The sequence below is a fragment of the Mastigoproctus giganteus genome, chromosome 7, assembly GCF_048544385.1.
Source record: "Mastigoproctus giganteus isolate SK-2022 chromosome 7, ASM4854438v1, whole genome shotgun sequence".
Taxonomy (NCBI): Eukaryota; Metazoa; Arthropoda; class Arachnida; order Uropygi; family Thelyphonidae; genus Mastigoproctus; species Mastigoproctus giganteus.
The window spans coordinates 142,615,050-142,628,864 of NC_143581.1; the positions used below are offsets into that span (position 1 = coordinate 142,615,050).

The following is a 13,815-nucleotide window of genomic DNA, read 5'->3' on the forward strand; positions in this document are numbered from 1 at the left end:
TACCCCTTCAGCCTTGCACAATCTTTCCAGGGCCGAATTGATCGACAAGGCTCTCATCATATACTCCCTCCTATCGTGTCTGGGCAGAATTGCAGACACTTTCAAATTCAACCCTACTTCACGGCTTTTTTTCAACAGTGACCTGTACTTGTTAAGTAATTCCGCTGGTCTCCTACTCTTAATATCATTAGTGCCAACGTGTACAACTATATCACCTTTTGTGCCCTTAAAAGATGATATCTGCTCTACAACGTCATCAACCTTTGCCCCTGGCAGACATACCCTGGTCCTGTTCCACCTATCCTTTTTACAAAGCATGTTCCCAGTTTCCCTGACAATTGAGTCACCAACAACTACTAGTTCCTGTTGGACCAGCGCATTCTGCCTTGGGGGCTGCCTCTGTGTTGCAAGATGACCAAGTCCAAGCTCTGGTGTTGATGTGGGCAGCTGAGAGCTTGATGGGCCCCTCAATTTATTTCCTTCGAGGGCATCCACCCTGTCCTTCAAGGTCTCATATAGGCCCATAACAACGCCGAGTTGTCGCCTAATTTCCTTGCACTCCTTGCATCGTGCACACACAAAGACATCCCCCATGGCAGTATTATGTCCCGTACCCGATTGCTCCGCAAACATCAAGCAAACAGTGCATCTTAAAAGGCCGTGATTCAGGGGGCAACCGCCCCCCCTCAGTTCTCCCCTGAGTCACAGCACTCCCATTAGCTTGAGCCTTTTGCTTTGCTGCTCTGGTCAGAGTCATGATTTCGATTTAAATGTCAATAAAATTACAATTTCAGAACAAAATTAAAACCTTAAACTTGTATCTTAACACAGTTATAACGCTATATTTATTTTTCGGTATCGAGTGTTATCTACGAGTTCCCTTTATATAACTTCCGTATCAAGTATGTATTAATTATTTGTTACGTTTGTACTCTAAGTCGTTATATATATATAGTTAAAAGTACAATTTAATTGACAATGAAGTTTAACAAGATTAATAGATGTACTGATTAATTGACAATATTATATTATGCACTATACTATACAAAGCTAATGCTATCGAATTCCGGATATGCTGTATCGCGCTTCAGTAACGAGTGTTATCTACGAAATCCCTTTATATAACTTCTGTATCAAGTTATGTATTAATTATTTATTTTTACTAATTATTTATGTTCCGTAACCTAAGTGGTTATATGTATAGTTAAAATTACAATTTAATTGCCAATGAAGTTCGACAAGATTAATAGATTTTACTGATTAATTTTCACGTAACAATGGCGGCCGTTTATGAACGGTAAACACGTGGATTTGATACCCTTTCCGATACTAAGTAATACCTACAAAATCTCTATCTAAGTTATTTTAACTTTAAGTACCGTAAATAGGAATATAAAGCTACTCTAGAAATAAGTTAATATGTCAATTTAAACTAATAAAGCACAAAATAAATCAGAAAAAACTTCTCTATTCCAAGAGCGGCAGAAAGGCACGTCCGCACAGGAAACCCTCGACCTCAGACCCTCGACCTCAGACTTATGCTTATTTAATTGCTATATCATTAATGGTAGTACAGTATATAGATAGCATATGGGCATAGCTATGGGAACGTGTACTTCGTGTATTGTAGCCAATCTGTATTTGCATCACAATGAAAGTAAATTTAGTAAAAGTACAATACTTTATAGATATATAGATGACCTTATTGCTATTAATGAGCCTAATTTTTTATAGGATATTGCTAATTTTTATCCTACTGAGTTGCAGCTTGAGTATACTAACAAACAGAGTATGTTAGCAGCCATATTTCTAGATACAGAAATGGATATTATAAATGAGAAAATACAGACAAAAGTATATAATAAACATAGAGATTTTAAATTTGAGACAGTTAACTTTATGCATTGGCATGCAAACATCTTCTCCCATAGAATTCATAGTAATATTATCATATCACAAAGATTAAAATTAATTAGAATCTGCAATAGCCTCGAAAATATCTTAGTTTCACTATAAGAATTTATTAATAAGCTTAGGAGAAATGATTTCCCTCTTAAATTTATATTTAAGTATCTAAGTAGACCTGTTTTATAGCTATGAAAATATGGCATGAAAATATTAACCCTTATCTGGTGGTTGAAAATTTAGGGATATACTAATCGGATGTCTTCTTTTTAGCTTGTGTATATATATATATATATGTACATATTAGGCACTTCTCTTAGAACTGTTGATCTGTGTCTTACACTCTGAAAATGTTGAAAATGATCGTCATCATGGTTATTCTATGGGAAAGAATTAATTATTAATTGTTAGTAAGTTTATATTTTGTATTGATATCTAGTGTTTTTCATTATCTAATATGGTAATTGGTTCAGGTTTCTATTTCACAATTGGTTTCTGTAGCTTATGTTTTTTCTACGCCTTTTTCGTTCAGTTTTTGCATTTCGGTATCAAGATTTCCTTTTTTGGTTGTTTATGTGGAAACGAGCAAGTTTTTTTTTTTTTTATTTTGTCTGTCATAAACTAAAATAAAATGATATTCCATAAATTTAATAATATATTCTTTAAATAAAATTAGGATGGTTATTGGTAATTTTAAAAAATAAAAAAATTAAGATTCCTGCATTTGAGTTGTGTTCAGGGGTCACTGCTATCCCCATTGTTTTTAATTGAAGGAAGAGGGAACTTTGATCTTAATTGGTTGAAGGAGCTTTGAAATTTCTTTCATTTTCTGCAGCAGCTTGAGTTTATCCATGTTTTTGGAAGTTCAGATGCATGGGTAAGGATTGCTTGTTCTAAGTAGGTCAATTGGTTCATTATGCATGGCTCTTAACACATGCATTTTTAATTAATAATAATCATTGTAATTTTGATTTTAGCTATTTTTAATACTGACTTTTAATTTTACTTCTAAAATATAATGAGTGTTAATAATTATTAAAAGTACATGCTCCTTTAACACAAAGAATTACCAGAACCCCTACTAAGGGACGGGACTTTACATTTTCCCCCAGTAATTTTCCGAAGTAGTTTGCATTCTTTTTCTTTGCCTTTGCTCTAATATACAGATAATATCTGTATATTATCTAACTCTAATATTTTATGCCTCAAAATCTATTAGAGTATTCGAGGGAGATTGAGGTACTATTTCTATCCTTGCAGCCTATTCCTTTCGCCTTAATACTGGTTTATACCTTTGCTTTGCTATTCACAAGTAACAGATACGCTTGTATATTTTCCTTAAGTAACAAAAACACTTGTATATAATTTTTCATAGGTTTTAGAAATATTTGGATATATATTTTAATAAGGTTTTAATTAATTATTTTAGTTTTTACTATCTGTAGGGGCTAGCAGTTATTTTTGCCAGTCTGCCGTTAAGTTTAAATTAACTTATATCAACTTAAATTCAACTTAACTGAAACCTATGATTCATACTATATTTAGTATATCATAAAAATGGTTAAAGCTGGCATATAACTAGCAGAAACAGACAGTTTTGGTTGTTATTGATGACAAATATTGAGAGGCGCTAGCCCTATGAAAACGTGCCTTTTAATGTAAGCCTCATTCAATAATAACTGATAAATTTTGTACTTTGTATTTTATTTTTGTTTTTTTTGGCACAAGGGCCATCTGGCCACAACGTGCCTGTTTATCATTAACTTATGACTAAATTGTTATCTTTGTATTTTATATTTATATTTTGTAAATATTCTCGATTAACCAGAACACTTCAAGACTTCAAATTTAAAAAAAAAAAAAAAATCAAGTAATTTTTTGCAAGTCATAAATAAGCGACATTATAAGTCGTCATTGGGAGATTAGTGCACCTATTATCTTGCAATTCCCGCTGCTCAAAAAAAAAAAAAAGAAAAGAAAAAGAGCGAGACCAAATATTTAGTTTGGTTTAATGCATCCCTTCAATTGTCGTGTTCCGTTGCAGTGCAAAAGGACAAATTTTGTTTCGTTATTTATGTCAGGAATGTCAGAATTTTTTTATAGTATTTTATTTATTTATTTTTTTTGTTTAGAAATCGCGAAAATGATGGGTAAACGCAAAAGAGTTGCGTTTTCGGTTAAACAAAAACTTGAAATTATTCAAAGGTTTGAAAACGGTGCATCTGTTAAATCTCTAAGAAACCATTACAGATTTACATAAATTTTTTTTCACTCAATTTTTTTTTAGGATTGTAAAATTTAAAACAAACAAAAATAATAAATAAATAAAATAAGCAATCAATAATGATGATCATGGCATGTACAAATTGCACAAGTGAGTTACGGAGTAACAAGCAAAAAAATAGGAAAGAAGAGAAGATTCTTACAATTTATTTATGATTTTTTTTTTTTATATGACTGAAGATTTCAGTGAAGGGGACACATTTCACCATAATAATGGTGAAATTCCATCTGTATTATTGCAAATGCGATAAGATCGAGTTTACTATCCGTTTATAATTAGATGCACCAACAGAAAAGCCCAGTAACCCGGAAGGTGCAAATTGTTTAATGGCAGTGACCTCCAGAAATGTGCTTTAGTAAAATGTGAGTTTGCATCAGCTGATAGTGTGTTTCTCCCTTAACGCTGTGAAATTCTTTTCAGAAAATTTCATTTTGATCGTTATCATGGCGCCAGCTAAGAGAATAAGTGACAGTAAATCTACCAACAAAAGGAAAGCCATCAATTTGGATCAGTTACATTAACAAGTTTCGCGTGGAATTCAGATTTGTCAATAATAATATAGTAGCAACATGTTATTAGTCATTCCCGAGTTATGTAAAACTCGACTTACGTAAGAAGTCCTGGAACATATCTCTTATGTATATGTCAGGGACTTTTGTATTTTTGGATTAACTGGAAAATTGACTATCGGATATTTGTTTTTTACCATCTATCCCGGAAAATCGAGAATCTACTGTATTTTGTAAATATGGAAAAATTTGTATTTTGTATTTTATAAATATGGAATTATTATGATTATTATTAACTTTGCTTTATATAGATGCTGATAGGGTCTTTGTATGTTACAGATATTCACTGCCAATTCTGTTTTTTGAATTTTAATTTGTTATGATTGGTTTGTTTGTTTGTTTGTTTGTTTGTTATTTGGTTTTTAGGAGCATTAGCAACTAAGGCCATATTGCTCTGGGAATATGCGGTGATCATTCCCTTGACCTTTCCGCATCCTCCATATTTGGTGGTGATGGGCTCGAACCCGGGTCTAATCAAGAAGCGTGTGCTACGCACTGTTGCTCCTTCCCACCTGGCTACGGAGGCGCTGTTATGATTGGTACCATTTTATGCTATAACTATTGAATTTTAAAAAAAATGGATTTGTATGTAAAAAAATTTGGCATAAAAATCTTTTTCAGTTTTAATTTATATGAAACAACTGTTTGAAAAAGTTTAGTTATAATAATGCTTACTGTTGTATACTGGCTAGATCTTCTTGTACTTTGAATCTTAAGGCACTAAGTTTCTCGGCTAATAAATGAACATCATCATAATCATGTGATCCAAGCCATGACTTCAAAGAAGACTGTACTGAACTGGCATCCTCTAATGCTATACATAGACAATCTAAAAATGAACAAATGATATAAAGACCCAGGTAATAATTACAGTATTATATACACTGGACAATCTAACTTGATCATTATCCCAATACACAACCCAGAGATTTTTAAAATTCATTCCCCCACACCACAAAACAGTCATTTTACTATGCAAAAAACTTACTACTTCCAAACGGCATAATTGCACAAAAAATTGGATTATGATAAATTTAAGTTAAATAATACTTAATTTAGAGCTCTGAAAACTCTATTAGCAGCTTTATATATATATCAAGCAGAACTGTAATTTCTTACATTTATTTTCTTTGTAAATAAATCTTTATCAATACTATTTTTTTATTGATTATTGTATTAATAAAATTTTCATTCATCTCTAAAGTGAGGGAGGGTATCACCCGCGGGCTATATCATTTTGCATTACATTGGAAATAAACCTGCAGCACAAAATTTGCTTGATGGATACCTCAAAAATCACGGAATGCTGGCAAGCTTTTTATACATGTTTATTGTGGCCATATTTCATTACACCTGCCATTTTAATTAGATATTGTATAACTGTTTTAGGTACACAATTGTTTTATGAAACAAATTGAAAGTGATTCTTGAATTGCTGCTATTGGAATAAGCAGCAGCCTTGAAGGCAAGGTGATGGCATTTCAAGGACTGCTGAGAGTCATCAAGGAACAAGTAAATACTTGGGCTATGTTCAGTTAAGTAAGAGTAAGACCAGGTGCATGTATAGTTGCATCTACACCAATGCTAGGAGTATAGTAAATATTTTTGATGAATTTGAAGCGCTGGCCAAGACATCAAATGCTGACATTGTTGGGACATCAGACACATGACGTCACTCAGATATAACTGATGTAGATATGTAGAAATTGAATATGGGGAGTACAACATGTACAGAAAGGACAAACAGGATGAAGGGAGGGTATGCTCTTAGTTAACAAGCACATAAAATTTAAGGCAGTGCATCCAGTTGACATGGCAGCCAGTGCAATGTTGAATCAGTTTGGTGTGACAGAAGCACTGGGAAAGCAAAAATGAGAGTGTGTTATAGGCCATTCAAGTACCTGTACACCACTGCATTAGTGGAAATGCATTGCTCTTCACCACCTCTGGCACTGTACAATTATAATTCATGCTGATGAAAAAGTCTAGCGAAACACATATCTATCTACCACAAGGGGGGGGGGTCACTTCTTTACTTCTATAATCTTCCCATTTGTAAGTCAGAGACCAGTTATATTGTCATTTGCTGGAGATTTAAAAATCGAAACCCCTATCCATACAAATGTAGACTCCCTCTATGATCACAGAAGAAATTAGCATTAGCATTAGTTGAGGCATATGATGCAAGAAAGCAAGCTTATGCAGCATCAGCCAGAGGGAAAAAAAAAAAAAAAAAAAAACTTCCACTTCACCCCTCCGTTCGTTCGAAATACCTGTCCAGCTGAGCCTTAAATTTATTTAGGCTATCAACTTCTACAACAAGGAATGGAAGTCTGTTCCACCAACCAACCACCCGCTGGCTAAAGACAAATTTCCGGACATCTATCCTACATCTGTCTTTCCTCACTTTGAATTTATGCCCTCTCAGGTGATTATTCTGAGCAAGAGGCAGAATCCCATTGGCATTGAGCATGCTCAAACCATTCGAGGCTTTATACACCTCTATCAGATCACCTCACCGATGCCTAGTCTCCGGACACTGTAATTTGCAAAACTTAAGCCTTTCTTCATAAGAGCAACCCTTTGTTCCATTCACTAATCTTGTTGCCCTTCTCTGTACTCGTTCCAGCAGCTCTACATCCTTCTTGAAATGAGGCCTCCAGACTTGTATACAGTACTCAAGGTGGCCTGATCACTGCCTTATATGTCAGGTAAATTAACAATGTATCCCTCTTGTTAGAAATTTACCTCAAATAATTTGGCATAAAAATTAACCCAGCCAAGTCTGAACATGTGTTCTATTCATTGAAGAAAAGAGATGGTTAAATCTCAGCTTCTATTTTCAACAGAAGCTGAAATTTAAACATCAAAGTGAAAACTCTTTAGTCATGCAGCATGCCTTAAATGGGGAGCAAAGCAGCAGCTAAATTACATCTCAGAAAAGATCAAAACAGCAAAATATGTAAAAACCACTATCATACATATTTTTGCAAAAAAGAAAGCTCCTCAAAAACCAAAGCCACAAACACAGGATACCTCCTCAAGTTTGAACCACTGCAATGGCCCTGGCCCTGAGAATTCGTAAGTTTCCCACACTCATCAATGAAAGGTGATTTGTAATCATAGCAAAGATTACAAATCACCTCATTCTGGGATCTCTGTGGTTGCAGGATTTCACCTGTCCGACCAAGAGCAACCCCAACAATTTCTTTCTTAATTCCCACTTCTACCCATGAGATCACTTTTAACACCACCAAATGCCTCAATGAGTCCCGAACATGGATGCTAACATCATGAAATTTTCTGTCCACCAAACACTACAGAAATTATAATTTCAGGCTCACATATCCCATGCCCCTCAGTCATTAATCACAGATGGCTGTGCACCACCTGAATAAATCCTCAACCACCATAACCTGATTCTAAGCAGGAACCAGTGATTTCCTAAAAGGTGAAATCACTATTACATGACAACACCCTATGAGCTGGCCCAGTCATCTGCACAACCAATCATATCCCTAGTTTTCCAGTGAGGAGCAGTTATTGATGGTCAAACCATTGTGTTCAGCAGAACGACATTGTCCGTCGTAACAGTCAGCACAGCTTTCATCTACCATTGAAACTACCCTGTAAACAGATAATTGTAACAAAGAGACTGAGTAATGAAGTCTGAATATCACAGCACTTTATTTCTCCACTTGTTCTCAAAACCCTTTGCTCCTGAATTTACTCCTGTTGTGTGTTGCCTTTTTTCACTTTCTTATTCCAGAGGTGTTTTTCCTTCTGCTTGGAAATTTGCTCATATCCAGCCTGTTCCTAAAAAGGATGACAAATCCCTCCCATCTAGTTATCATCACATTGCAATTATTCTAATCTTTCTAAAGTAATGAAAAATCAATTCACAACTCAACTCAAACTATCTAGAAACCTACCATCTGATCAATAATCAGCAGTATGGTTTCCGTCAGTGTGGATCCACAGGTGATATTCTGGCTTATGTTACCCATGTATGGTTAAATTCAATGGAAAAGTTTGGTATCAGAAATCAATACACTACACTTTCAGCCGACTGGGCTAGCCGAGTGGGTAAAGTACCTGCCCGGCAACCCAAAGGTCGCGGGTTCGATTCCCGCCTCAGGCTTGGATCAAAGTACTGCAAAAACCTTGGGAGGTGCAATATGGCCACAGAAGCCGATGCGCCAACAACTACCAAATCAAAAAAAAAAAAAAAAAACTACACTTTCATCATTATCATATGTTCAGTTATAGGAATCAATTTTGAACACCTTTGAGATATTTCTGAGGTCACTACTAGGGTTTTTCGGCTTTAAAAACAGTTTTTTTTGGATAAATTTGTAAAATTCGAAAACCGGTTTTTAAATTTAAAAAACCAGTTTCAGATACTAGCATTAATATGTAAAAATTAATTAATTATTTAATTAAAAACGTTAACATTTTGACTTCAAATCGCCTCGGGCACAAGCATATCGTAGTAAAACTAATCTTCATGAGTCAGGCAAATGTTTGACATGCAAATTCACAAACGCATTCTATTATGCTATTCTATGTGGCATCACATAGACTGACCGATAACATCAGCTGTTTTGCTCATGTGCACCCCACCAGACCAGACCAATTTAGTTCTGCTTGCTACCTGTAATACGCAGTACACAACTTGGCGCAACAGCTCCGTTCACTTGAGTTTGATCACAAGCAGGAATAGGAAGTTTATGTTATTGCTTGTTATTATTCTTCTTTTAGTTGGTAAAAACAAAAACAACAGAAATAAATATATTAATGTCTATTCTAATAATATAACATTCTTTCATTATTAAATATCAATGTCATTGATAAAAATATTTAAAATGTTTCATTTGCTTTTCAGACCAAAACGAATGTTGCAAATAAGTCGGAGGTTTGGGATAATTTCAAAAAGGTTAGAAAAGACAAGGCCTGCTGCAATCATTGTAATAAAATGTTAAGCTGCAAAGGATCATCTACGAGCAATCTCCATAATCATCTGAAAGCAGTTCATAAAATAATAATCAACAAGAAAACAGAAACGATCGAAAAGCAAGAAACACCTGGACCCTCCTCCTGCCCACAAAAACAAGCCGGTATTTTTAATTTCCTAAAAAGGATCAGTTTAGAAGAAATTATAGAAAAACTTGCTGCAATGGATGGATTGTCCATTAATAGCATTACAACAAGCTCATTCATACGAGAGTCTTTGCAACAATGGGGATATTCATTACCAAAAAACAACACTCGAGTAATGGATCTCATTAATATATTTTAAGACAATGCCAAACATGAAACTATAAATGAATTGGATTGTATTAAGAAGAATGGGAAAACATTTTCTATAACTTTAGATGAGTGGACTAGCAAAAGAAATTGCAGATATTTGAATATCAATGTACACCATTTTGCGGAAGATTTTAATTTGGGCTTAGTTCCAATAGCTAGGTTCCTGTGATAAGAAAACATTAGAATTAGTTTCTGAGAGGCTACAAATTTTTAACTTGGATCTAGCAACTGACATAACTGCAGCGACAAATGATGGTGCCGCTGTTATGAAAACTTTTTGCCATTTATCACCTATAATTAATCAACTATGCTATTCACACACCATACACTTAGCAGTTACTGATGTGTTATATAAAAATAAAGAAATTGCTGAAACCGATATAAATGTTACAAGTGAGGAATCGGAAGATGATGTAGAGTGTGAAGATGACTATGGCGAGGATTTTTTAAATTCTCTTGATTTAGATAACGACTGTGGATTCCCTATGTTGTCTGATAATTACAAACAATCAATTTCAATTTCCCAAATTAGAAAAATTTGCAAATTTTTTAGAAAATATCCTGTAAGAGATAGCATCCTTCAGAATTATGTCTTCTTCAAGAGGAGTGTTTCCATTTACAATGGGTTTCCTCAGCCTACAAGTTATTTCTTGTTAGGAATTTTTTCCCGCCATAAAGTGCAGTTCAAGGTGTCTCGGTCGGTTAAGCCTCAGGCTGTCGTGCACTCCCGTACTCCATCCATCCATGTCCTCCTAGGTCTTCCTCTTCTCCTTCTTCCAGGAGGTATCCATTCCAGAATAGCCTTTGGATATCTGTTTTCTTGCATCAGTTTTACATGTCCATACCACGTTAGACGACAAGAAAAAGGAAAGGAATTAAGTCTGATTCTTGACTGCCAAACGAGATGGAATAGTGTAGAGGCCATGATTGAAAGATTTATAACATTAAAAGAACGTATTGTTTTAGCTTTGAATGATATTGGTGCTTCTCCTATGTGGAATGAAGCTCAATATCCTAAAATCATGGAGCTTCTTAAAGTGTTAAGACCAGTATGTCTAGCAGCTGAGACCTTAGGGCGGCGAGATGCCAATTTATTAACAAGAGAAGGTATATTTGAATTTCTGTTAAATGAACTAAAAAAATTGAAGACTGAAATTAGTTCCAAATTATTAAATGCTTTAGAAGTACGAATTCAAGAAAGAAGACAAGTTGGATTGTTAACCCTTTTGCTATATTTGCAATATCACCAAACATTTCAACAAAGAAATCTAGTGTATTTCCACTAGTTTCAAAACTCGATATTATTAAGTTATGTGGAAAAATATTGTCTAGAATATATCCAAATTCTTGTATGGAAACAGATTCCGATGATGAATATATCGGAGACAGAGAAACTATTAATCAGGGCAATGCTCTAAAAGAAGCCATGGAAAAATCAATTCACAGTTTTCTTGAGGAACCTGAAGAAATAATATCAAATCCAAAGACACTGAAGGCTGAATTTTCAGTATTTGAGGCAACCAATAAAAGAACAAAGAATTTAGATTTATTATTTGACCCTGAAAACGATAAAACCAAGTTCAGTAGAAGTGAGAGAGTATTTTCTATTTCAAGCAATTTTGGATCTAGAATATGAACTAGTATAAAATTCAGAGCTACAGGGCTCAATAACTTCCACGATTTTTTAATATATTAAAAAGTAAGAGATTACCTCAACCTTTTTCGTGGAATGCTTCCAGTCAATTCTCTACATATGAGACGAATAAAATAAGATGAAAAAAAGTGAAGAAAAAAAACCGAATTAATGAATTCCCTCACTCGTAGAGATATGACCAAATCCGATGTGCAACGGAATCGAAAGCCCCAACCTGACACTGAAACACATCAAACCACCTCAGCAAGACCATGAGTGCAAGAAGACATTGTGTCAAAATAAATAGTTAAAACTGCTTCCGATAATAAATAATTAAAATCACTATTAAAATTACAATTAAAAAGATTAAAAACTATTAAATTAAATGGATTAAAAGTTACAATTTGGATGAATACTCAAATTAAACGAAATCCACAGCTGTTTCCCTTCCTTAAGCTGACCATGCTTTTCGGTTGATCGCCGTGTTCACAGGATGGGAATATCGCGAAGTGTTTGTGTGTGTATTTGACTCTGGAATATAGAGAGCTTCTTAAAGTGTATATTTATATTGGTGCCTTTCGCAAAAAAGACCAGAAATAAGGCCATTGCACATTAATAGAATTTTCATGTAGTTTCATTTCAAGCGTTTCAGCGATCAATAATTTTATGTAATTGTGTTGTATATTTAAAATTATCACTTCATTGAATAGAAATATGTGACCATCATTGACCGCATGAAAGGCCAACTCCAACGCGTTTGTACACGATGTACGAACGAAAGCAGCATGTTGCTTGACATGTAACTCTAATGTGCAATGAGTTGAACCCTCGTACGATGAATCACACTGACTACACACGAAATCTTGTACACAAGATCATTTACCTGTGCTGAGCAAGAAGGAAGAATTGTGTGATTTTTTAATATCTTATGGAGCTACTGCATGGGCCTGGCTACAATTTTGAATTCAGTATTTCTAAAGAATTTATGAAGCTGCCTGTACCACTGTTCAACATACAATATGGAAATAAAGTGTGTTTTATTGTATTATTAATGGGTATCATATATGCTGTTTTATTTTAAGCCTGAAATCTGATTTGATTTAACGGAGCGAGGATTGCCCCTATTTAAAAACCTATCGGTTAGCGTAACAATTTCTAAAACTGGTTAAATATAATGGATCTCTTATATGTGGATGGATGATAACTTCGGTAATGCTGGTACCTACCTGAATTGGTGGGTTTGTTTGTTATTTGGTTTTTAGGAGCATTAGCAACTAAGGCCATATTGCTCCGGGATATGCGGTGGTCATTCACTGACCTTTCCACATCTTCTGTATTTGGTGGTGACGGGCTCGAACCCCGGTCTAATCAAGAAGCGTGTGCTACGCACTGCTGCTCCTTCCCACCTGGCTACAGAGGCGGCCCGAATTGGCAGGTTTTCGGTAAATGCTAACTTGGATTTTTTGCATGTCACGTGTGAGAGTAAAATTTAAGAAATTTAGGGCTTTTGTTTCTATCTGTTCCTCCTCCAGTGTATAATGTAGTCTCGTGTGAATATTATTGAATACACGTAGAATGTCCTGAGTGGTGTTGTGATTTGTTATAACAAGTATATCATCAGTATATCTCCCATAGTAAGTAATGCGGGGAAGAAACAGTGTTAAATGAATGTCCTCGATATTGACAAGATAGATTTCCGCTATAAGACCACTCAGGTTCAAACCCATTGGAAAAATGAAAACCTGTTTGTATACAGTCTCTTTAAATGCAAAATAGTTAGCTTCAAGAAAAAGTTAGATTAATTTAAAAATTTCTTTTTTGGGTAATTTAGTGTGATTTATCACGATAGAATCTTTAACTGTTCCCAAACTACATTGAGAGTGTAGTCCACATTTACATTGGTGTACAAAGACGTAACATCTAATGAAAATAATTTATCATGAATGCCAAGCATAATATCTTTAATACTATTAAATAAAGTGTCATAATTTTTTTATGCCAAACCTAATCAACTATCTAAATGGTTTAATGATGTTGTATAAGTGAGCAGCTAGCTAAGTGTGAAACACTGAATTTTTGTAAGATACAATACAATTTTTGTAAGAATTTTGTAA

General features: G+C 34.5%; 1 protein-coding gene across 2 annotated transcripts in view; it reads right to left on the reverse strand.

Annotated features, from left to right (window-relative positions):
• The window catches only part of LOC150083238 (uncharacterized), a 193,022-nt gene that overhangs the window by 25,048 nt on the left and 154,159 nt on the right, over window positions 1-13,815 (reverse strand). For both annotated transcript variants that reach the window (XM_090377927.1, XM_090377926.1), the window contains one exon: window positions 5,434-5,587. In XM_090377927.1, coding sequence (XP_090234053.1) covers window positions 5,434-5,587 — 154 coding nt within the window. The remainder of the gene's footprint in view (window positions 1-5,433; window positions 5,588-13,815) is intronic.